This window comes from Epargyreus clarus, unplaced genomic scaffold (assembly GCF_041222505.1).
Source record: "Epargyreus clarus isolate Ecla_fem2 unplaced genomic scaffold, WU_Ecla_fem_2.2 ptg000034l, whole genome shotgun sequence".
Taxonomy (NCBI): Eukaryota; Metazoa; Arthropoda; class Insecta; order Lepidoptera; family Hesperiidae; genus Epargyreus; species Epargyreus clarus.
Window position 1 is genome coordinate 8617617 of NW_027332239.1, and position 25046 is coordinate 8642662.

Here is a 25046-nt window from a genome sequence, read left to right on the forward strand (position 1 = left end):
AGTCAACCGGAAGAAAGAAAATGCTTCATGTGTCCAACTGGGGGACACTACACTACTGAGTGCGATAAACTCAAAGCACTCGACGTCAACGAGCGATGGAAGTGGGCAAAGAACAACAAGATGTGCTTCAAATGCATGAAAAGGAAGCACAGCAGGTTCACATGCAAAGCCAAGGCCTGCGGAGTCCACGGATGTACCTACCAACATCACGCGCTACTACATAAAGAAAAAGTAACGGAGTCTACGACTACAGTGAGCACTCCGGACGACGGCAGGGAAGACGAAGCAGCCGCGCTAGTAATGAGCGTCACGACAAGGAGGTCGCCTATTACATCAGTACTGCTCAAAACCTGCGAGGTGAAACTCAGCGGTCCACGGGGGGAGGTAAATACGTACGCCCTCCTAGACGAAGGGTCTACTGTGACGCTAATAGACGAAGAATTAGCGAAGCAACTCACTAACAGCGGACCGAATCGACCTCTGAACATAAGGGGTATTAACGATCAGAGAAGGATCGACAGCGAAGCGGTCAAGGTTCGTGTCAAAGGGGTACACGAACAAGAAGCCTACTTAGTGACAGCCCGCACAGTAAAAGGACTACAGCTACATCACCAACGCGTACCGCACAACTTAGAACGGTACAAGCACCTGCGAGTTGTACAAGATAGCATCAGTAAGGGAGAAGCTCGACCTCGCATATTGATAGGTGCCGACAACTGGCATCTAATAATATCGCGACAGCTGCGCGCCGGCAAGAGAAATGAACCCGCCGCGTCGAGAACGAAGTTGGGATGGGTACTGCACGGGTCGGTACCCAGGAAATCGATTTATCAAGACCAGGCGGCCGTACTTCACATCTGCGCGAGCGACGTCCAACTACAGAAGCTCGTCGAGTCACATTTCGACGTGGACTCGCTTGGCGTATCGACTAAAGAAAAAATTAATAAGCATGAGAAGAGAGCCAACGACATTTTCGAAGCGACCGCCACAAGAAAGGACGGCCACTTCGAAGTGGGTCTGCCCTGGAAGATAGATAACCCCACGTTCCCAGATAGCTACGAGTCTGCCCTTAAGAGACTACACACGCTCGAGAAGAGGATGACTAAGGAGCCGGCGTTTAAAAAGGAATACGCGGCTCAGATCGCTAACCTTATACAAAAGGGTTACGCGGTGCAATGCGACGGCAGCGAAAGGGATAGCAACGTAAAATGGTTCCTGCCGCACTTCGCCGTCACCAATCACAACAAGCCGGGAAAAGTTAGAATGGTCTTCGACGCGGCGGCTAAGGTGAAGGGAGTCTGTCTCAATGACTTCCTACTAGAAGGACCCGACCTACTAGCTTCACTCACAAGAATATTGTTCGGGTTCAGAGAAAAGAGAATCGCCGTCACAGCGGACATCGAAGAAATGTTCCTTAGGGTTAAAATCAGACCCGAGGACCAACCGGCACAGATGTTTTTATGGAGGGACAAGCCTACGGACCCTCCGAGAAGATTTAAAATGGTCTCCATGATATTCGGAGCCAGCAGTTCGCCATACCTCGCTCACAGCGTAAGAAACCGCAACGCCGTCGACTATGAAAGTAAATACCCAGAGGCGGCCACGGCGGTCAAGGAGCGACACTACATGGACGATTACCTAGACAGTTTCCCATCTGAAGAGGAGGCTATTAAAATGGTGAACGAAGTTACCTACATCCATCAACAAGCGGACTTCAACTTAAGAAGATGGAACTCAAATAGCAAGAGAGTTTTAGCTAGCATACCCGAAGATAAGAAGTCTGAAAGCGCGAATGTAAAGTTAGCAGCACACCAGAAGGAAAAGACATTGGGGCTGCGCTGGGACCCGAGCTCCGACACCCTCACCTTCAACACTGACATCAAGAGGGTTCCCGATGAGGTCAGACTGCGGTTGAGAGCACCGACTAAACGCGAAACCCTAAGCGCGGTTATGTCGGTGTACGACCCACTGGGGCTTATCAGTCAATATACGATCGTCGGCAAGATGATATTACAACGCTTGTGGCTCAAGAAGGTTGATTGGGACCAGGAATTGCCATCTGAAGACGCTAACCTATTCGACGAGTGGATAAGGCGACTCCCAGATGTCTCAGCACTAGCAATACCGCGGTGCTATAGCTACAACGTAACGCCGGAAACTCACATCGAGTTACACGTGTTTGTCGACGCAAGCGAGCAAGCCTACGCTACGGTGGCCTACTGGAGGATCGCACACGGCGATCACATAGAAACAATACAAGTAATGGCCAAGGCGAAGGTGGCTCCACTGAAGTTACTAACCATTCCGAGACTGGAGCTCCAAGCTGCGTTAATCGGGGCACGAATGGCTAACACTATAGTCAGGGAGCACAGCTGTTGGAAACCCAAACGAGTCATATACTGGAGTGACTCCCGCACCGTCCTTCAGTGGATAAGAAACGAGACGAAAAAATACACGCCGTTCGTCTCACATCGCCTAGCTGAGATCGCCGAGCTCACACATACAGAGGATTGGCGATGGGTGCCTACAACACTCAACGTAGCCGACGATGCGACCAGGCTTCAAACCGACGGGATCGACAGCCGGGACCGGTGGTTCACGGGACCGCAATTCCTACGAGCCACAGAAGAGCACTGGCCTACGGAGAACGGGGAAGGTGAAGAGACCGGGGAGACGTGTTACACCGTCTCAGAAGAGGACTCGGACCGCAACGACTCATTACCCGACATTAGAAGGTTCTCCAGTTACCTGAAGCTTATAAGGGCGACGGCACTTACTCAGCTATTCGTCGAGAAGCTTCGATCTAGAGACAAGACTCTACACTTAGAAGTGTCACACTTAGAAGCGGCCGAACGACGGTGGTTTCAACGCGCGCAGCGGGACTCCTTCAGCGAAGACTTAGCGCGGTTAAGTCACAACCAGCCGCTACAACGACACAGCAAATTTAAAAGGCTCGACGCAGTATTGAACGACGGGCTAATAACCGCAAGAGGCCGTATAGGTGCGCTCTATTCTACAACGCACTCTAATGAGCCGGTAATACTCGACGGGCAGCATCCCTTTACTCACCTGCTTGTCGAGCATTATCATCGCCGGGCGGGACACGCGAATAACGAACGAGTCGTCAACGAGCTCCGTCAACGATTCATCATACTGCGCTTGAGGCCTACAGTCAAGAAAGTAGCACGAGCGTGTCAATACTGTCGCGTGTACAAGGCGACTCCGACGACACCACCGAAAGGAGACCTACCTAAAGTGAGGTTGGACTCGGGGCACCGCGCCTTCACCTATTGTGGCGTGGACTATTTCGGGCCCCTAACGGTGACTATCGGACGAAGACACGAAAAGAGGTGGTGTGCACTATTTACCTGTCTCACCACAAGGGCCATTCATTTAGAGATCGTCCAGTCGCTCTCTACGGACTCAGCTGTTATGGCGCTGCGAAGGATGGCCGCCAGAAGGGGTTGGCCGCGCGTCATATACTCCGACAACGCCACTAACTTTAGAGGGGCCGACGTCGAACTGAGAAATACATACGGAGCATGGATCGCAGCACTACGGGACTACGGTCTGCAGTACAACACCGACTGGCGTTTCATACCGCCGGGGGCGCCACACATGGGAGGAGTCTGGGAGCGCTTAGTGCGTTCAGTAAAAACCGCACTAAGCACCACGCTCAAAGAAAAGTCGCCAAAAGAAGAGGTACTGCAGACGTTAATCACCGAGGCCGAGTACAGCGTGAACGCGCGACCGCTCACGCACGTCTCCGTGGACCCCGAGGACGAGGAAGCACTAACGCCGAATCACTTCCTCATCGGCTCATCGACGGGGCTACCGCGGACGGGGCCATGCACCGAGGCGGACCGCAGCACGTGGAGAAGGGCGCAGGCACTGGCGGACCAGTTCTGGCAGCGATGGCTGCGAGAGTACCTGCCTACGCTCATTCCGCGGGGGCCGTCCAACGCACAGGCGTCACAACTGCGGGAAGGCGATCTCGTAATTGTGGTCGACTACGCCTTACCCCGCAATACCTGGCCGAGAGGAGTCGTCGAGCGAGTTCACCCGGGACCTGATGGCATCGTCCGGTCTGCAGACGTCCGCACAAAGGGAGGTGTGTTCCAGAGGCCAGCGACGAAGCTTGCCGTCCTTCAGATGGAGGAGGCTTCGAAGAATCTACGCCGGGGGGAGAATATTACGGACGACAACGGCCTAAGAATTTAAATGTAAATGTTGATTAATGTAACTTGTGTATGTAATTAAGACTATGTAAATAAGACATTTTATTGCAATAGATATAAGTCCTACGTAATAAGAATAGATATGTAAGAGTAGGATAGCAATAGAGTGTAAGCATAGAATTGTAAGAGTAAGACAGGCTATGTTAGAAAGGGACGGCAATAGGACGCGGTTGCTGACTGAGCCTGCGCCTGTTGCGGTACCCAAAATAAGTACTTAAGCTCGCCTTTTTGTATGGAAAAGTGTGTACGCCTCGGAATAAAAACAAGAAGAAAAGAACTGAAGATTCAAGTTGGAGTTTTATTTGAAAACCCATAATCTACATAATTATTTCAAGTGATAACACCAAAGCCACTATCTCACAGGCATGCCATGGACACGTCACCAGCGACGATATATATATATTTTTTTATAATATAAGAGTGCAGACGAGCATGCAGTCCACCTGATGGTAAGTGGCTACTGCCGCCCATGGACATCTGTAATCAACCCCAGATAGAGATATTCCTACCTGAGGTCGGCCACAGATGCGCTACCCCTGAGGACTAAGCTGGAATGCCTCGGAAAAGTCTTTCTCCCTTACCACACCCTTCAAACCGGAACACAGCAGCACCTAACACTGCAGTTATTACATAGAAATAGGTGTGGCGGTGGTGCCGCCGGAGTCGAACCACAAAGGGTTCTACCACCTTCCAACAAAGTGAACCAAACAACAAAGTGTATCCAAACAAGTGGAACATATTGAAATATATAACAGGTATCTTACCTGGCGACTATTTGATAACGTCCCCAATTTGGTAGCTGTTTCCGTATTATTATGTTTTATTTGGCGACGTAGCTATGGCATCCCGGTAAGATAGGCGCCTAAAGATAATTTCCAAACAAAAAGAAATCCGAGTGATAAAGAGAAAAAGATACTTCTTTGCCTTTGTCTATCCAAACACAGAAACTGCAAATACCAATGATATTCAGATACAACATTGACTTAGCGAACCTGTTTAGAATAAAAGAAACATCGAGTTCAAACGAGGCGGATAACTACAACGAAAGCGAGGAGGTCATTCATTAATATTAATATTTCTATGTAAATACGAAACGAAAAACGGCGCTTTCTGCAAACAAGAGTGTTTACTTTAAGGCTAACATTCTGCGAGCAACAGTACATTTTTAATACCATGTTTATCTTCCCGAAATACGTAAAACTTCGGCGTAACCTGCTAACATATTGATTTTCATGGAAAATATTTATCGAAACCGTATAAAACGAAGTATCATGGTAACTTCTTGGAATGTCTGGCACAGTTCAATCCAAATATGGTATCACGTTCTATTGCAATAGCATTTCAAATTCAAAATAATGTACTAAAAGCATAGATATACTACTAATAAAGACGAGTATATTGATGACTAAAAGTAAAAAAAAATCTTGTGTTATACTGAAAACAAAAACACTGAAAAGTGCTTATCTTTCTTGTAAAATATGCTGTAACCAAAACCATCCAAATCGCATCAGTAGTTCGCAACAAACTTGTATACATACAAACATACGATATACAGAACCAGCTATTGTTGAAATCGATTAAAAATAACAAGATCCACAATAATTACGATTTACATTATGTTCTCTATGATATGTATGCTCTATAGTATAGAGTCTATACGACAACTTGTTGCTATTTTAGCATACCTTCAATGCTTTTTTTTAAAGAAACCCGTTATGGATACTCTACAGTCATAGAGTAAAATATAATCCGGTCAGACTCTTGCTGGCTCAATCACAATTTCCCACTCAACGTCCAGTGACGAAGCCACAGGCAGAACTTCCAATTCCATATACATATTTCAATTTCCATATGCTTACCTCAGGTTGCTCCAACTCTTGTGTAGGCGCAGGTTGGGGAACGAACTGGTGGAGGACAGCAGCTTGCTGCAATTAATCAAAAATATCCATTAATACGAATACTTTGCAATATACCAATTTTCTTTACATTACTATTTTCGTCATGAACATATCAATTTTTCAATCAAACAATTATTGTAGATAGGCCTACATTTATAAGCACTTATTTATAAGTAGTGTTGATAGTCGAAATTCGATAAGTAACATTATGTTCCAAAATGTTTATTGATAACATTAAAACACATATTCCAAATAAACTTAAATTATTATTGAAACTTTGCTTGAAGAGTTTGATTCAAAGAATCTCGTAATCATAACGCTTTGCGACGGTCTTCCACTGCGCATAGTGGCAGAGCGCTGCACCGCCTTTGTCATAAAAAATATTAACGCTATTCATAGATTACTAAAGATTACTCACTCCTAACAAGAAAATGTACCCAGTTTTGAGAATTGAAAATATTGAAATAGTTGAGTAAAAAAGTTTAGCCACGTCTCCGTGCTAAAATGTCCCTAAAATATTTGAAATAATTATTTATTGATTACGTAAATTACGCAGTATTAGTTATTTATTCGTAAATTTTCTCTAAAAACGTTTTTATTTGTCAACAATTCAAAAAAAGAACTTACTAAAATAAGCCTTTTGTGGCTTCATTCCATTTCAAGACGGCGAAGTATCTTTACTAATCTATGACGCTATTATATATAAACCAAAACCCGACAGTTTAAAAATATAATCTATGTCACTTCGACAGATTAAACGAATCCGATGACATCCGATATTTGAAAATCCTTCAAGTCGTTTGGACTACAGGGCGTATCAAGAAATGAGATATACATACGCTCGCAAAACATTACCCTCTTAACGTAAAAAGTGTCATTTGAATAAAAGTTAATTTTATAATTTTTATGAGTCTTCAAGAGGAATATTATTCTTGTTTTAATTGAGCAATACCCTGAGGTCGACGATACTCAGCCCACGTATGTTTTAGTAATAAAAAACAAATTGTGATGATTTCAGTCGTAATTAATACGATAACTTACAGTTCTTTGTTTATTTTGTCGAAGGTGATATCCCAGCGATGAAGTACGTATGTAAAACAAGATCCGACGTACGTTGGAGATAGGGATGCGAAAAGTATTCAATTTTATTATAATCGATTTTTCTGGGTAATATCGATGTTTAAAATAGTATCCGATTTTGTTATATTTTTTAAAGTATTTGTTGATTATTTATTCAAATATTTGAAGTAAGCGTCGGGCCTAAAGGCCAGACGTTGTCGAACGAACGAATTTTAATTCGTTCTCAGCAAATTTCGTGTTGAGGGTTTTTTCACCGTCAAATTTCAGGGACTATGGACGACCTTTTTGTAGGTCAATTTTGAAATCTGTTCAGTCAGTAAAAATTATGTTTTATTAATCGATTAATTTGATGCAAGAAAATTCGATTTTTAATAAATCGATTTTTTCAATCGTTCTCACATCCCTAGTTGGATTCACTGAAGCGTTGTCTCAGTGGAGGTTGAAGAACTTGGTTTATTTGCATACGAATGGGGTCAATATTTATCGTTCCTTTATGAATGTTAAAACCTTTGTAATGCGAACAAATATTTGTTTTATAATTTGAAATAACAATTTGGATTTTTATGTTAGGAATAAAAGTTATATGATTTTTCAAAGCCCAGTGCGTGTGAAAGATACAAGTATATCTGTATATAAATAGACAAAAACAAAACAGTTTAGTACCGTTTTCGTTTCTTAAACAATTTTCATTTTCTATTTTTGTTAGCTGTTGACGAGGTTAAGTATTATAGAAGTAAGGCTACCATCTGAAGATCGTTATTGATAATAAATCCATCCAATGTTTTGCGTACCAAAAATTAATATTGCCTTCAATAGACTAAGTTCGATTTGACAATTGTATAAGTTCTGTATACTACATATACGTACAGGAATTATCGAATTGTCAAATCGCTCTTTGACAGGTAAAAATTAGATTAATTGAATATCTATACAGGCGTTCATGTTCAGTGGTATAACTAAGATGAGAGCCTTTTGCTAATAATATAGGAGTAGCAGACGAGCATACAGTCCACCTGATGGTAAGTGGCTACTGCCGCCCATGGACATCTGTAATCAGCCCCAGATAGGATTAAATATTCCTACCTGATGTCGACTACAGATACGCCGCTACCCCTGATGACTAAGCTGGAACGCCTCGAAAAGTCTGTCCCCTTACCACACCCTTCGAAAACAGGACACAGCAGCGCCTAAACTGTTGTTATTAGGTAGAAATAGGTGTGGCGGTGGTGCCGCCGGAGTCGAACCACAACGGGTTCTACCACCTTCATATAGGCCTCTTATATAGGTCAACCAGCATCCACAAACTTGCACCGCTACGCAAAAACTGCTTAACGTTTGAAATGTATAGTTGTCTGCCGCTCAAACCATCAGGCATAGGATTCCACCTCCAATTTAATACCAATTTAAATTTACAATCATACTTTGTTAATCACTCCAACTCGGAAAGTGCTTCCCTATCTTTGGTATCTCCTCCAGAATACAAAGTGGATTTTTAAGATTCATTACACAGCCCATAAAGTACGTGACCATGTTCACAACTAACATTGTTAAGGTTGCTCGTTAATGGTTAACGACCACATTGCCTTCAATAGACTAAGATAAACGCTAACTTTTTTTTTTATAATATAAGAGTAGCAGACGAGCATGCAGTCCACCTGATGGTAAGTGGCTACTGCCGCCCATGGACATCTGTAATCAACCCCAGATAGGATTAGATATACCTACCTGAGGTCGGCCACAGATGCGCTTCTACCCCTGAGGACTAAGCTGGAATGCCTCGGAAAAGTATGTCTCCCTTACCACACCCTTCAAAACGGAACACAGCAGCGCTTAAAACTGATGTTATTAGGCAGAAATTTTGGACTTTATTATTTTTTATAGGAGCATGCAGTCCACCTGATGGTAAGTTTTTACTACCACCATCTCTGTAATCACCCCCATTTGTATGTGTAATCCCACTGACATCTGTAATCTCCCCCAGATAGGATTAGATTTCTAACTAAGGTCGGCCACAGATGCGCAGCTACCCCTGAGGACTAAGCTGGAACGCCCCCCAAAAGTATGTCTCCCTTACCATACCCTTCAAAACGGAACACAGCAGCACATAACACGGCTGTTATTACCTTAAAAAATTGGTGTAATCAGTAGTTTGAAAAAAATATATGATTGTGGTCAATCTTATTCACGGAAGAAAACTTATTTATGTATAACAGTAAATAAAATTAGGTTTTTTTAATATTTGTGGTTTGACTTCATTTTGAAAAAAAAAATTATGCTGGACCGGAGTTACACAAGCTACTAATAACAAGATTACCAAAAACAAAAAACTGCTGAAAACGGTTTAATCTCACCTAAATAAAACAGACAATGGAATTGTATAACCACCACAATATTTTAGATTCTGGGTATCTAGTTCTATTTATTTCCAAAAATATATTCAGAATACCTAATAGTGTAATCGTATTCAACATTTAAATTAACAGAGCAACTGTATTTAACTGCAATAATTCAAGTGTTCGTAATAATTACATTGCAAACCTCTCACTGAATAACGGTACATTTTTTACTGTGATCAAAGTTTTTTGACTCCGCATCGTGCGGGTTACATTGACACATCATGTTATTTTTTGCACCTACCATAAAAGTAGGTAGTCGGTGAAGTGTTAAATGTTGTTTTAGTTTTAATACTTTCTCATGAATACTTGAATTTATTTAGAATATTTAATTTATTTACCAGTTAACAGTCAACGTATTAATTGCATGTTACTTTTAAAAATGCGTATGAAACATAAAGAAATAGCAGTAGCATATAACAGAAGAATGTATTCTGATAATTACTTACTTAACTTTCCATATATAGAGGTGAAGTTTTCATACTTTCGAGCGACACATTACACTACATGGGACACCGCAGTAGATGGATAATATACTGGTACCTATCTCCTACATTTAATTCTTCAGCCTTCAAAGACCACTTAGTCGTTATACTTTAAAGAAATAGGTAGGGCGTTTGTGTCGTCACAAAGAAGGAGAGAGAGTTTATAACATGATGACCAAAACTACCAAATTACTGGCCCATTAGTAGGAACATGTCATAATCCAGACTTGATATCTCTTCAAGAATATTACAAAAAAGCTAAAGTATGTTCTAACATGAAGTCCTATACCTTTAAAGCTAGTAAGTATCTTCATATTCACATAACTTGTTTTGCCTAATAAATAGTTTCTGGTTTGAATTCGAACCCGAACCTCCAAAATAGTAGTTCAAAATTTACTTCAATTTACAACACTACATCTACTTCTAGTACAAAGGTGACTAACCTCGTTTTGCTCGTTTTGTGGGGGTGGTGGTGGCGGGGCGAAGGGTCCCATGGTCTCGGGAGGAGGCGGCATGTTGTGTGGGGCGGGTATGGCGAATACTCTCTGCACATGGATGCGCATCTCACGTGGTGACGACATCTGCTCCTCGGACGAATCCCATGGCATCTGAAACAAAGAAAACACATTTTAAAAACTGATACAATAATTATTTTTTCGACGCTAATGTCACCAGTCCTTATAACAACAGCCTTTGCAGGACGTAAGAGAGACACATGAGGCATTCCAACTTAGTCCTTAAGCCTAGAAACCCATCTATGGTCGGGCTCAGGTAAGAGAACTCAGGAAGAATCCTATCTGGGGTTGATTATAGACATTTATGGACGGCAGTTACGACTTATGATCAATTGAACAGTTCAACAGTTGCTCGTTTACTACCATAAAAATTGAAAATAAAACAAAGAGTAATTATTTTCGTTAAGAGCAATAAATCACGTAACATTTAATGATCACTTTTAAATTATTACCTTATTTATACTTTATGTCACTGTAGTCGTGTAAATATAATCTCATTGAAATTTTGATTGGAATCTTAACTACCAATGATTAACATGATATATTAGGTTTTATACTAAAAACAATAAATGATTCGACTCTATCCATGTCCAAGTATACGAGGCATATGTTAATTTGACCATAATATACTTGCCTTTTTATTTTTCAAATGCATGATGGTACATACTGAATTCTTAATTTCTGCGTCGATGTTATCGTATAAGCAATCACTTCGAATATAGGTATTTTGTTTTTTTTTTTTACAATATGGGAGGAGCTAACAACGGCCATGGACATCTGTAATCAACCTCAGATAAGAGTAGTCTTACCTTAGGTAGGCCACGTGCATAGCTAACCTTTAGACTAAGTTAGAATGACACGGAGGAGTATAGACATACTTGGTAAGGGAGACCCCTTATCACACCCTTCCACCCGGAACACAGCAACACTTAATACTGTTATTAGTCTACCTGACGCGCTGGTCACTCTGACCACTCACCCGTGCCCAGCAATGATACAGTAATGGGTTGACAAACAAAGAATAATGAAGGCTAGATCGTAACGACTATGAATAATGCATTCAACGCGCAAACGTCACATCGTCATCGCGAGATGAGCGCGATGAGGAAGCAATGACCCGACATATGTGATACATAAGAACCATAATAAGTACCATAGCGGGTACAAAGGATTCTTGGGACCATTGTTTGGAATGTTATCATAAGTATTAAGGACCTTATCATCTATATATAAAAATGAATGTTTATCTGTATGTCTTTTATAGAATCGTTAACTATGCATTTTTTGTAATGGTTTTTAACAAAGTTGTTGCGCATGAGCTGACGAAGGTTTCTGGTTGGTACGATCAATTTTCGACAGATGGCGCCACTGTCATTACAATGAAGGTACACATTTTCAGTTTGGTATACACATGCCAAACTTGGTAGACATTTCATGTTATTTTTTAAAACGCGGGCGAAGCCGCGGGCACTTCTAATGTGTGATACATAAGAATGCTATCAGGTATAGATGATACCTGAAACCATTGTTTAGAACGTTATCATAAGTATTAAGAACCCTATCAGGCAGACCGTTTGAACGTTGCCCTTGAGTTCGTCAATAAAAAATCAACATAAAGAACAATGTATCAAAATAGAATGATTATGATAACAATGGTGTTGCAGCGTTTCTCAAAGTGGAGTACTCGTAAATCTGGGAGTATCGTAATCGTGGCATAAAGTGGCCACAGAATCAGAGCAAATTTCGTTCTACAATTCGCTCAATTTGGTACAAAAACAAACGTAACCGTCTTATTACTTAATAACACACACTATTGCTCTTTGTGACTATACCTTTCATAAAAACACCTTTTTTTCTCTCTATAACCAGTTTTTTTAAGGACTTTACTGTTTCTTTGAAATTCCAATGATGTACGAGGAGCTATAAGTTTGAGAAACTCTGAATTATACAAACAAAGCATTACAGGTAAGCGCACACTCCGTTAGAAACCTGTTTTAAGGCTTGTATATTATATTGTCAGAAGTACGTCGCTGCTAGGGTTGGAACCATATATCGAAAGTTCAATATTGTCGACAATATCGACTGATTCCAAAATATCGATATTTTAAGTCAAATGAAACCGTTACGGATATGATTTCATCATATCGAAAGTAATTGAAATTGAATTAATTATTTCGTCAGAGAAAAACAGGTAGATACTTATAAACAATTTACATTATTATGGTAGCATACATTTTAAAACAAACATTAATACAATAATTACAAGTAATTTAAAAATAAGCTTACTTCCTGGTACCTACTCAAATATTTTGTAAAAGTTTTGTATTATCAATAAATCAATTACATCGAGTTTAAATTTTCGATATTATCTCTACGTCGATATTTTGCGACCCGCGATATAAATATCGACAATCACCGATAATTTCACCGACCCCCATCCCTAGCTGGGTTTAACAAAGAACGATGGCTATCGATTGATTCGGGTAACGATATATTAATATTCGAACAATGATGCTTTGATTAAGCGGAACAAAATAAAAACGCGGAAACAGCGACGCCTCTGTATGTCCAAATGTCCTTGGTAATGAGTATGATGTGCATTGTAAGTACATTTTATGTTATGAATAATATTACAACCAAGGCCTAAAGTGTAATGATTCTTAAAATTATAATTACTTGGGTATGTTATAATTAAAACCACATAAAGTTTAATCGCAGAGCGTAGATTAAAATCACCCATTCATTTTTCTCTATTAAACGAAATTCGACCGTAACCAATGTTTTCTAAATTATTTTTTTAAGATTCAGTAAATAACGGTAAACATCAGAAACTTATTTCTAAGGCTTCGCTGTCTGCCCATCTGTCACAGAACTCTATCTATTGAACCTTAATAAATAAAGACTAAACATTTTTAGAGAGTGAATATTGTTATGATAAAGTATTTTGTCTCACTTATTTATTTAAGGATTAGGTAATTTAATTTTATGATATTATTCATTACTGTTTTAAGATTGTAGAAACCTGTGATGTACTTAAAGTAAAGAAAATGTTACAAACTTAAAGGAGGCTTATATAACTCACTTTGTAGCTATAACTTAACCCTGTAACTGATGCAAAGTTACGAACTCTACATAGAGTTTCCGGTCAAGCAACTTGGTGTAGTTATTAGTAGACCAACATTTACCAACTTACTTCCGTTTTAGTTACACGAGTGACCTCCTCGCACATGCAAGTCTCAGAAACTTAACTGCTAGAATTTTTAAGTCTACTTGAATATTAATGATACTAGTGCTCGCCCTGAGGTCGAAATTCGACCGTAGTCATTGTTGAAAATTTAGGACTTTTTAGGGTTCTGTATCTAAAGGGTAAAAACGGAACCCTATTACTAAGACTCCGCTGTCTGTCCATCTGTCACAAGACTCTATGTTTACAATGCATATATAACTATAGCGGCTATAACAACAAATACTATGTTCTTTATAATTTTAACCGTTAACTACTTTCCCGTGAGTGATAGTTGCGTGGGATACCATGTCGCTTAAACTTCTAAGCAGTCACTTTATTCGCATTCGGTGAGGCGTCTAATTTGTTGTTTGAGCGACGGAACGGCACATGTTTGATTTTATTGGAAAGAATCTGTGTTCACGCCGCGGTTTGCCTGACCGAGTGACTCATGATTTTTTTAATTAAAAAATCTGTGTTATTCCTTTGTATAAATGATTAAGCAACTGAATAGTCGCCTTAACTACATATTTATTGTTAAAGCTACCAGTTGTTCAAATGACTGTAGCCAATAGGTGGTCATCCTAAAAATCATCAATAGTTATCAAGGAAAAAATTAAAACCGTTTGAGAAAAATGTAAAGAATGTATTGCATCTGACTCTTTATAGTTTTCTTATCAGGTCCATAAAATATAACGTAGTACTCATATGGAAAGCGTGAGACGAATAAGGCTCATCCGAATCTCAACATTTCTACATATAATTTCCATTTTAGTAAAAGGTAACATAAAAATAAAAGTGAACCTGTATGTCCACTTTCTTCTGCGCCTTTCTACTTGTTTTGATATCTTGTTTTTAAAATGTAAACATATCATTAACATTAAATTAACATTTGCATGTGTTACATAAATAGATGTTTGTAGTCCATGATTTAGTTTTATTTCATTTTCGATTTTAATCAATTTTTATCTATTTAATAGTCCCAGAAAATATAGTTTAACATCCTTTTCTGTTTTGTTTGTGGAGCTATTGATGACTTTTGACGTAATCAACATTTTTTCGAAAAGTTTACAATTAATTTTTCATGAGCGAGCACTAATAGCAATAAACATTTATTTTACGTTCTTATATTTACAACGAGTTTAAAATTGATTTACTTACAGATATAATATTAAACACACAGTCACAAACACACATAGTGTCATGAAAATAAGTTTTTTTTCCGGATTTTGTAAAAACATTAAGGTTTTTCTTGTATTCACGAAAATTTTCTGTAATTGAATAAGAACCTAGTGTACATATAATATACTTTTAATTGTTTAGTACGTAATCACATAAAGATTTACTCGGAAGGCCACAGCTGAAGGTGGTATTGCTTCCTGTATTTTAGTTTTCTATCTTCATTTCGAAGATGACCTCGGTAAAACTGTTCCGTATTACGTAAAATTACTTCAGCTATGCTACCTGAATAACATTGTTAAAATCATCTTTCAAGATAGTCAAAAGAAAGGACGTGGAACATGAGTAGTCATTTACCAGAAAATGCCCTATTACCAAAACGACCTAGTACCTACAATTTGTAAATCTTCATCATTATTGTATTTGAATAGGCAAAGAAAAGCCAGTTGAAGACCTTTTATCTTTTGATAGTTCCCCGATTTTCTTTTTTGGTAACAATTGACGTAATAATCATCATCAAAAATTGTACATTTATGATTTTCGACGAATTTCGACCAACCAGCAAATGCTAGTATCGTTCAAATTTTATTTTTGAACTACTAAAACTATTATTTCAGACCGTACATTAAGACAAAACCATTCAAGTGAGAATCTTTCAACGAACTTAATAAATAATTAGCTCACAAGAAGACTTGCGGAGTTTGCTCTGACCACATAGATAAGTTATCCTGATGAGTTAAATAATCATTTGTACCCATTTAAATGTTATCCTTGAAGAAATCGTGTTCTCTGTTTGTAAATGCGCAATTTAAGATAGTCATGCACTGTACACAAATTAAAGTTGAACCTTCAAAGTGATGAATAATGTTATTATGATTTTTAAAGTACACTTATTGACTTGCGGTTGATTGTGGCTTAATTAATTATGTCAGTAGGCAATAGGCTCTTTGTAATTGTTTGAAATAAATTATAATAAAGTTCGGCGCGGTGGACTATAGCCTAATCCTTCTCATTCTGAGAGGAGACCCGTGCCCAGCAGTGAGACACTATGGGTTGATGATGATGATGATAACAAAGATAAACGAATTATAAGATAGTAAGTGAAAATTAATAATTATATTAGCAAGGTGTTAATATACAGTGTTTAACTAGCGTATTTTAATTTTTATGTAAATTTTTCATTGAAAATTATATACTCGTATACTAAGTTTAGAGTAAGAACTAAAAAAATAGAGATACTTTTAGGAGGCATCTCATCTTAGTCCCCAGAGGTCTATGGCCGATCACAGGTAAGACTAGTCATTATATAGGGTTGATTAGAGATGCCCATGGAGTGCATGGGCTACTCACTACAAGGTTTATATTTAAAAAAGTAGCATATTCAGATTTTAAAGGTGTGAAAAGACACGCAAAGCGTCGTCAATGGTAGCAAATCATCTATCAACTCAATCAACTTCAACAATAGTATTCCTGTTTTACCCGAAATATATCCTATTACTCGAAGTACTCTCTGAAATAAATCTGTTCGTATTATATAGAATTCAGAAGCAAATCCTGTTCAATGACTCCTTTTTATGCTCAGAACTAAATATTAGCTTTCTCGTCTTTTTCTATTGGACTGAGTACCTATTCAGACGATTACAAGACATCTAACAAAAAACTATTATTTATATTCCGATTTCTAAGTTGCTAAACCTTGTAGTTCAAATACGGAAAAATATTCGCAAATAATTAATTAAACTCATTTTAAGTATTGAGATATTTTAAAAATATTTTATAGTTTTCTTTTTTAAACTTCTTTATATTTTTTATGTATTGTGTGCATAGATTAGTAAAGATACTTCGCCGCCTTGAAATTGAATGAAGCCACAAACGGCTTATTAGTAAGTTCTTTTTTTGAATTCTTGACAAATAAAAACATTTTTAGAGAAAATTTACGAATAAATAACTAATACTGCGTAACTACATAATAAATAAATAATTATTTCAAATATTCTAGGGACATTTTAGCACGGAGACGTGGCAAAACTTTTTTACGCAACTAATTCAATTGTCAAAACTGGTTACATTTTCTTGTTAGGAGTGAGTAATCTTTATTAATCTATGATAGTGTGTATATATTTTTAAATGATTTTGTCACTTAAACGCTTATTTTCCACCTCAATTAATGGGTACATAGCTTTTGTGGCAGTGGTGCCTCTGCTATCGAGTCACAAAGGGTTCTACCTTCAAAATCTAAAATTAAGTCGTTAAACCGACCAGTTCTACAACCGTTCGAAAAAAGGTTACACATAATATGTTAAGGGTCATACTATGAAATATACTTTATTATAATGTAAGTCACGAGTAAGCACAATCGAACTAGGGAGGTGAGTCTTTACGAAAAAGGTCGATTCTGAAATCGATTCCAATCAAAGTGTGTCCTTTACGAAAAAGGTCGATTCTGAAATCGATTCCAATCAATAAATCGATTCACAAAATTTCAATTCCAAAATTCGATTTTCCAAAAATTGAAGGGTGAAGCTATAAAAAAAGTTCATCAGGACCAAACAATCACTGAAATACGTATCTGAAATAAATAAGATAATATAAGAAATGTTTATAGCACATTTGTTAATATTCAATCAGCTTCGAAAAAAACGAATTTCGATTTTGTAGGATAAAATATCGATGTACTAAATCGATCCGTTACTGGACGTCATTTAAAATAATCGTTTTTTTTGTCAAAAGATCGATTAATCGATCTCAGATCGCCATCCCTAAATCAAACCAATACCAGAACAATATATTGTTTCAGAGGCAAACTACATTCAGTTTTAACTTTTATTATAACAAGGTTATTTTACTTATCGTATATGTTAAATAAACAAAAATCTTCTCTATTGATTTATTCATTACTTTATGCGGAACACATTAATTTTTCGAGTTGATTAAGGTATTTAATAACTCTGTATTAATAAAGAAGCGAAGGTTAAAAGTTATTTTTAAGCCCATTAACAACAATAAAATATTTTTAATAAAGTCCGATGCCGTTTTTTATGACTGAAGTGGCAAATCAGCATGCAGTCCGCCTGATGGTAAACGGCCATTCGTCAATGGTTTATAACTTACTACAACGAAATTTATATCTGTACCCTTACCAGGATTTTTTACGTTTCCACAAATATGACTGTTTTGGTATTTGTTTACGTATTTGCCCATACAAATTCCAATCAGCGCCCCTAGCGGATTGTGTCAGAACTAGGAAATCTTATGGGCGAATACGTAAACAAATACCAAAACAGTCATATTTGTCGAAACGTAAAAACTCCTAGTAAGGGTACTGAAACCTATTACAGATTCCGTTCTTGACTTTCAATGGAAGGGTATGCACGCCGACCGACTTACATATCGACGGCAGCAAAGAACAAACGGCTATCTACAAAATCACTACTTGTAGATAGCCGCTTGATCTTTGCTACCGTCGATATGAGGCGACCATATAGACCTTAAAACTGGCAACATATAGGGGCTTCATGTAGGCCCAGTGTTCTACATGAACTTAGTTAACTATGTCCATGGGCGGTAGTGACCGAAGGGCCGGCTGACTTATGTGGCAGTGTGTGTGTATCTTAGCCCTCAGAAGTGGCAACGTATGCATGATCAGCTTCGGATAGAATTTGTTTTCTACATGAAGTTGGTTAAAGCTGTCCATGGGCGGTAGGGACCCTTTTCCATCAGGTGGACTGCATGTTCATTTGGTACGTACAAAATCTAAATATATATACCTCAAAGGTGACTGACTGGCATAGTGATCTATCAACGCACAGCCCAAACCACTGGACGGATCGGGCTGAAATTTGGCATGCAGATGTTATGACGTAGGCATCCGCTAAGAAAGGATTTTGATCAATTCTACCCCCAAGGGGATAAAATAGGGGATGAAAATATTACTTCGTAACGCGTGCGAAGCCGCGGGCAAAAGCTCGTAAGTATATAAATGCATTAAGTATGAAAGGGAGCTGGCCTTATCGGAGGTCAAGGGAGCTGAGTTACTAAACGTATGTGTATATTTTTCTCCGAAATATATCTCATGTGACTTTGTTTCCTATTAAGGCTTTAACTTCATTTCCTGATACATTCTCCATTACAAGGAACTAGTCTTATCATATATTCGGTACTTTCTGTTCATTGCTTTTATTTACATAATTGCATTTAGTCATATAACATTTACGTATTAAAGAATAAAAATATAATTAAAAAAGCTAAAAAAATAGCCTTATATACTGGATTCGACAAGAAAATTATATAAGACCAAACTCGAAGGGTTTACTACTAACTACTACAGAATTCCACAATTAACCTTCGAACTCTATCATCAGATCGGCCCGAAGATGAAAAAATATGGTATTATTCGAACTCCATATACGAGTAAGACATGTAAGATTTTAATTCGATACGGCAAATAGAAGTAGGTTCAAATTAATTGCCAAGAATTGATTACTATACATCGTTAGACAAGTAAAGCTAATGAAAATGTGTTAAAAGGAGTAATATAATAAAAATCTTGAAGAAACATCGATATTTTGTAAGCATTAGGTACATAAACACAACCTAACTTACATTTAAAAGAGTACCTACATATAAATACAATATGATAAACAAAAACTAACATTTCGGTGGTTGTTTGAGGTGAGATTTTAGGGGAAAATAAAAAGAAAAGCTCGTGTAAAAACCAAAATGAAGTGTCGTGACGCCTAGAGCGCCAAACAAAACGTTTCCCGCAAAATAAAGAGCCAGCAGAGGCGCTTCAAAGCGGAGGCTTTTCGGAATTCCCTTTGGAAGTACACGCTTCTCACGAAAAGGCTAAAGTGGTTTGTTAACATTTAAGTGAAAAACTGGAATATTTGAATACTAGAGCAGAAACTATTTACTTCTTTATAATGAAAGTCAGACCTTAACGAAATATTACTTACATATCTTATTAGAGTTCGCGATTGTTTTTTGTTTTTCATTTTTATAACGTTAATTATATAACAATTTTGTAATTTAACAACGTCTTGTAGGCAGAAATTTACAAATTTCGATCTTCGGTACAAAAAACTTAGACTGATTATTTATTAATAGACGTAAGAAATTATAATGTAAACATTACATTAGCTGCTTTACGTTTTATCATTCTTATAAAATTATACTCGTATGTTTATTTAAATATCTTTTTAATTTATTTAATTTCCTTTTAAAGCTGCCTGAAGTTAATAAATAACGAACATATGTTTTATACGCATGGAAAACAGATAATATGCAAATAGCCGACTACATGTATGATTAACGACACAGAACTACGAGTGTTGGAATATTAGATCCAAGGTGTGACATAACGCTAACCACACTTGTGTGACGGTTACCTTGTAACGTTAAAAGTAACACCGGGTTAACTCGGCTAATATTATGTAGAACAAGGTTCATGTGCGTTCATAATCACCCTATTCATTATATTAATCCGATTCGTTCCGATCATTCGGGTACGGCGATCGGATACGATTAAACTACGCCTCTCCGCTCCGCCGGCATTTGCATCTTCGATCGTCACTACCAAGTTCAAGAGCGTCCGGTACAAAAAATACCTACCCAAATTGGGAACGAATGGTATCGATCGCTCGATTCGATACTTATATAAAATGTGTTGTTGGCGCGCGCGGTTCAAACAGTCAACACCCGCGGCATCATGAACGCGTATCTCGCGCTCGCTATAGCACTCGCGGCGCCCGCGCTGGCTGCGTCCGCGCCTCGCGACCGACTCGGCTACGAGAGGGAAATTGACGCTACCAGATACTACCCAGTGCCTCGTCCAGTAGACTACGTGCTCAATTTGGACTACGGACAAAAGAGCAAAGCGAAACTCGTGACCAAGCTGCGGCCGGACGAAGCGGTGGCCGCAGACAACATCATATTAGAATCTAACATGGTGAAAATCGTGAAGCCCGCGAAGAAGCGTGAGGATGCGGACGAGGAGCTCGTGAGGACGCGACGCGGTTACAACCTGGAGAACGTGATAGTGCCGGCGCGGTACCCCTACCTGCCAGTAGTGCGGTACAACCGATTCCGCCGATGGGGCTAGTGGCCGCACACCGAACCCCGCGCCGCCAAATGTCAAGGCTGTTCTGACTGTATTCGACAGGGGATCCGCCGCACCTCGAGCGCATCTGCATGCGCGTGCGCCGCGCTAAGACTGTTTTAGTTGTACGTTATTTATATGAAGTGGCTGTGATCGAACGCTAAGTTATGCCGTAACCACGACGGTTTCGAAAGCAACGATTGACAGAGTATTTTAAGTTTTAAGTAGTTCAAAGTATAGTGAAAACTGTTTGATGTAAATTAATAAATAATATACCTAAATATATACGTGATATCGAACGTTTCGTTTTAAATAATTAAGAACCTTATACTACACAGATATAAGTTAATTCGGTAAAATTATCCTTATATATAAGGCACGAGTGATATAAAAGAGAAACCATGACCTAATTTGTTCATACGAGAGGCAATTTAAGGCTTAGGTGCTAAGCTCTCACTACGACTTATTGTAGCGTAATCACTCGCATTTCTTGTACGTTGTTTCTGACCGTAGAGAGCTCTTAACTCGTAATCACTATGGATTAAGGTATTACCTAAGAGCATTTTATATTTTAAATGAAAATAATATATTTGGAACTATGCCGTACCATAATTACATTAATAGACATAATTGATCCATTCGATGCCTCGCGTGTCAGTAAGCCAGTCAGTAAGGTACTTGATAGGGTTGCCACCCATTTTGTATTTTACTATATTTTACATATAGGAAAATAATAAAGTATGTAAAGCAGAATTAATAATTTAGACGTTGTAGGGCTCTCTCTTAAAATTGCTTCATAAACAGTGCTTTACAATATTTAGAAAGTCATAGCGAAAGCAAAAGGACCTCAAAATATTAATTCAGCAAAAAACCTCTTTTTTTTTGACAGACGCACCCCAAACGGCGTAACGGATTTTAATACATTATGAGGTGTCACTGGAATCGTCTCAATTGTGAGAGCGACATCGGCTATATTTTTAAGTACACGAGTTTTATTTTATTTTATAGTAATTCTCTAGATCCAAAAGTACAATATTTCCGCAATGTTTTTATACGAAATACTATTTAAGGTGACAACCCTAATACTTAAATGGATAGAAGTAATTAGACCCTATCATGTCGTAATCCGAACAAAGAAATATGCAAGCGTGCTTCAAAATGCAATCAACTTGAACTGTGTCAGGAGGACCAGTACTGATGAAGGAACCAGAAGCAGTAATGGTCGGCGATACGGCTGAACTGTTTTGAGGTTACATGTTTGTTAACATACAATGTATCGGTTATAACTTCACGACTTCGTTAGTAAATCCAACTTATTTTATATTAAACTAGCTGACCGGCAAACTTTGTACCACCTCAAAATCTATTTATCAAATATATTTCATATAAAATAGTAACATAGGCTATTACTCGTGGACAATGTAGCTTTCGAATGGTGAAAGAATTAAAATCGGTCCAGTAGTTTTTGAGCCTATTCATTACAATCAAACAAACAAACAAAGTTTTCCTCTTCATAATATTAGTATAGAAAACCGTAAATAACTTCGGGGTAGTTTGAGTATGTTACTTCTTGTGTGAAAAACTGTGATAGGCTAATGACATTTATTTAATTCATCTTTGTATTTATTTCTGTGAGGCATGAACTCGACATGGTCACTATCACAAATTCATTATCACTTGCTGTAACGGTGAAGACATATATTGTGAAGGAATCTAAACTCTTATTCATAATTAGGTGTCCAAAATGTAAACAAAGAAATATCACTGTCAAAATAAGATTACAGGTATTGTAAACCTTAACAAATCAACAAAAAACAGAAATGTTATCAACTATACACAATTTAACAAACGCGCTTTTTTATTACGGTTTAAGAAATAGAACCCTGAGACGGGCAGAGATTCGGGCAGACAGCGGGGGCTTAGTAATAGTGTTCCGTTTGTAATCTTTGGGTATGGAACCCTAAAAATTACACTTCAAAGACCGACAAAAGGAAGTTGCAATTATTTCTTTAGTTTAAGCAAACACCAATTTAATTTAATTTTATAAATACACTATCAACCGGTCGTACATTTATCTAACCGAATCAAGAGATTAATATTAGTTACCGGAACAAGTATCCTTCATACAGTCGACACTGTGTTGTAAATATACAGTAATTAATAACCACTTCTCTCTGATTTTTCAAAGTTATATGCGTACTAATTTTTGCCCGCAGCTTCACCCGCGTTTAAAAGAAAGTAATATAACATACATAAATCTGAAAATTCATACCTTAAACTTTGCTAAAGATCATCACTTGATCAAATGCATAGTTTACGATTCAATCCTTACTAATATCGATTAAAATAATCGATGTTTTGGGCAAAAAGATCGATTCTCCGATTAATCGATCTTAGATAGTCATCCCTAGTTCCCGTGGGATTTCCGGGATAAAAACTATCCTATGTCCTTTCTCGGGTCTCAGACTATCTTTGTACAAAATTTAATTAAAATCGGTTCAGTGGTTTGGGCGTGAAGAAGAGACAACCAGACGGACAGACAGACAGACAGACAGAGCTACTTTCAGATTTATAATATTAGTAAGGATTAGAAATTAATGATCACTTGCTAAGCGGTGAAGGAAAACATCGTGAGGAAATCTGCATACTTAAGAGATTTATAAAAAAAAATCTCAAAGGTATGTGAAGTCTACCAATACGCACTTGGCCAGCGCGGTGGACTATGGCCTTATCCTTCTCATTATGAGAGGAGACCCGTGCCCAGCAGTGGGACAGTAAGGGGTTGACGATGATGATGATGAATAACCACTTATCGTTTGTTAATCCTAATATAAATGCGAAAGTGAGTTTGTTTGTTGCACTTTCAAGCCTTAACTACAAAACCGATTGTCGTGAAATTTTGAACACACATTTTCAGGGGACATATATAAAGGACATAGGGTGCCTTTTATCTAGATTTTTTCTAGTTCAGTTCCAGAGCGATAAATAAAAATAACAGATGGTGAACGAAGCAGTGGGTAAAAACTAGTAAATAATAAACATTACTCATATTTGGTCATTAGTCGAAATTCAAACATAATTATAAAATTGAAAAAAATATTTATGAGATTTACCCGAGCCGCAAGCCCCGACGTTTAAAGGAAATTCGTATTGCGCAAACGTCAAAAACAAATGTATGTATCCGATATTATAAGGCCACTTAATTGTACTTTTTTAATTAGAAAATACGCTTAAAACAAAAATAAGTTTCAAAAGAGAAAAGTTACTGCACTGTATCCTCAGTATGAATTTTTACATAGCGGACTGTATCAGAACTGATTGGAAATGTATGGGAAATACGTAAACAAATACAAAAATAGTAATTTTTGTAAAAACTCATACTAAGGGTTTTTGACTTGACTTTAACTCATACTAAGACTGTTTTGTCTTCGTCTTTTACACATAGCAGATGACATTTCCGTTTACAACCTAATGCTGATTTCATCAACTAAAATGCTCTTTTAAAAGGTAAAACGAGCTATGCTAATAATATCCTATCATTTATACATTTGTAATATGGTCTCGACAAAAACTCTAGGCACTTAAGGCTTTTTGTAACGTTTTTTATCTGAACTTAAGTTACAAAAACAATAAGTATGTGATGACATTTCAAGTGTAGGTCTCCATACATTAGATGACTTTATTATCTTTTTTTTATATTTATACTTAACGATAAGGCAGACGGGCTACCTGGTAGAAAGCAGTCACCGTCGCCTATGGACATTTGCAACACCAGAGGAGTCGCCAATGCATCGCCGCCTTTGGAGGACTCTTTTTGCACCCGTCTTGAAGAGCCCACGTCATAGCGCTCAGATAATACTTCAGGAGGAAGTTCATTCCACATTTTGCTTCTTCTTTGTCGTTTTCTTCATTTCTGAAGGTCGTGCTCGTTCTGGTAA

At 38.1% G+C, this 25046-nt stretch overlaps 2 protein-coding genes across 2 annotated transcripts in view; one reads left to right on the plus strand and one right to left on the minus strand.

The window, feature by feature from the left end:
• Positions 1–25046, minus strand: part of Msr-110 (DUF3736 domain-containing protein Msr-110) — a 109178-nt gene that overhangs the window by 9005 nt on the left and 75127 nt on the right. Inside the window, exons 7-8 of the mRNA XM_073091291.1 lie at positions 10538–10702; positions 6098–6163 (exon numbers count right to left, since the gene is read on the minus strand). Coding sequence (XP_072947392.1) covers positions 6098–6163; positions 10538–10702 — 231 coding nt within the window. The remainder of the gene's footprint in view (positions 1–6097; positions 6164–10537; positions 10703–25046) is intronic.
• Positions 20679–21407, plus strand: LOC140755938 (uncharacterized). The gene has a single exon (XM_073091294.1). It carries the CDS (start codon positions 20719–20721, stop codon positions 21109–21111), a length of 393 nt encoding a protein of 130 aa, XP_072947395.1. The 5' UTR covers positions 20679–20718; the 3' UTR covers positions 21112–21407.

Excerpts from the sequence above, each read along its gene's own strand:
- LOC140755938 (XM_073091294.1), top strand. The coding sequence starts at position 20,719 with ATGAACGCGTATCTCGCGCTCGCTATAGCACTCGCGGCGCCCGCGCTG.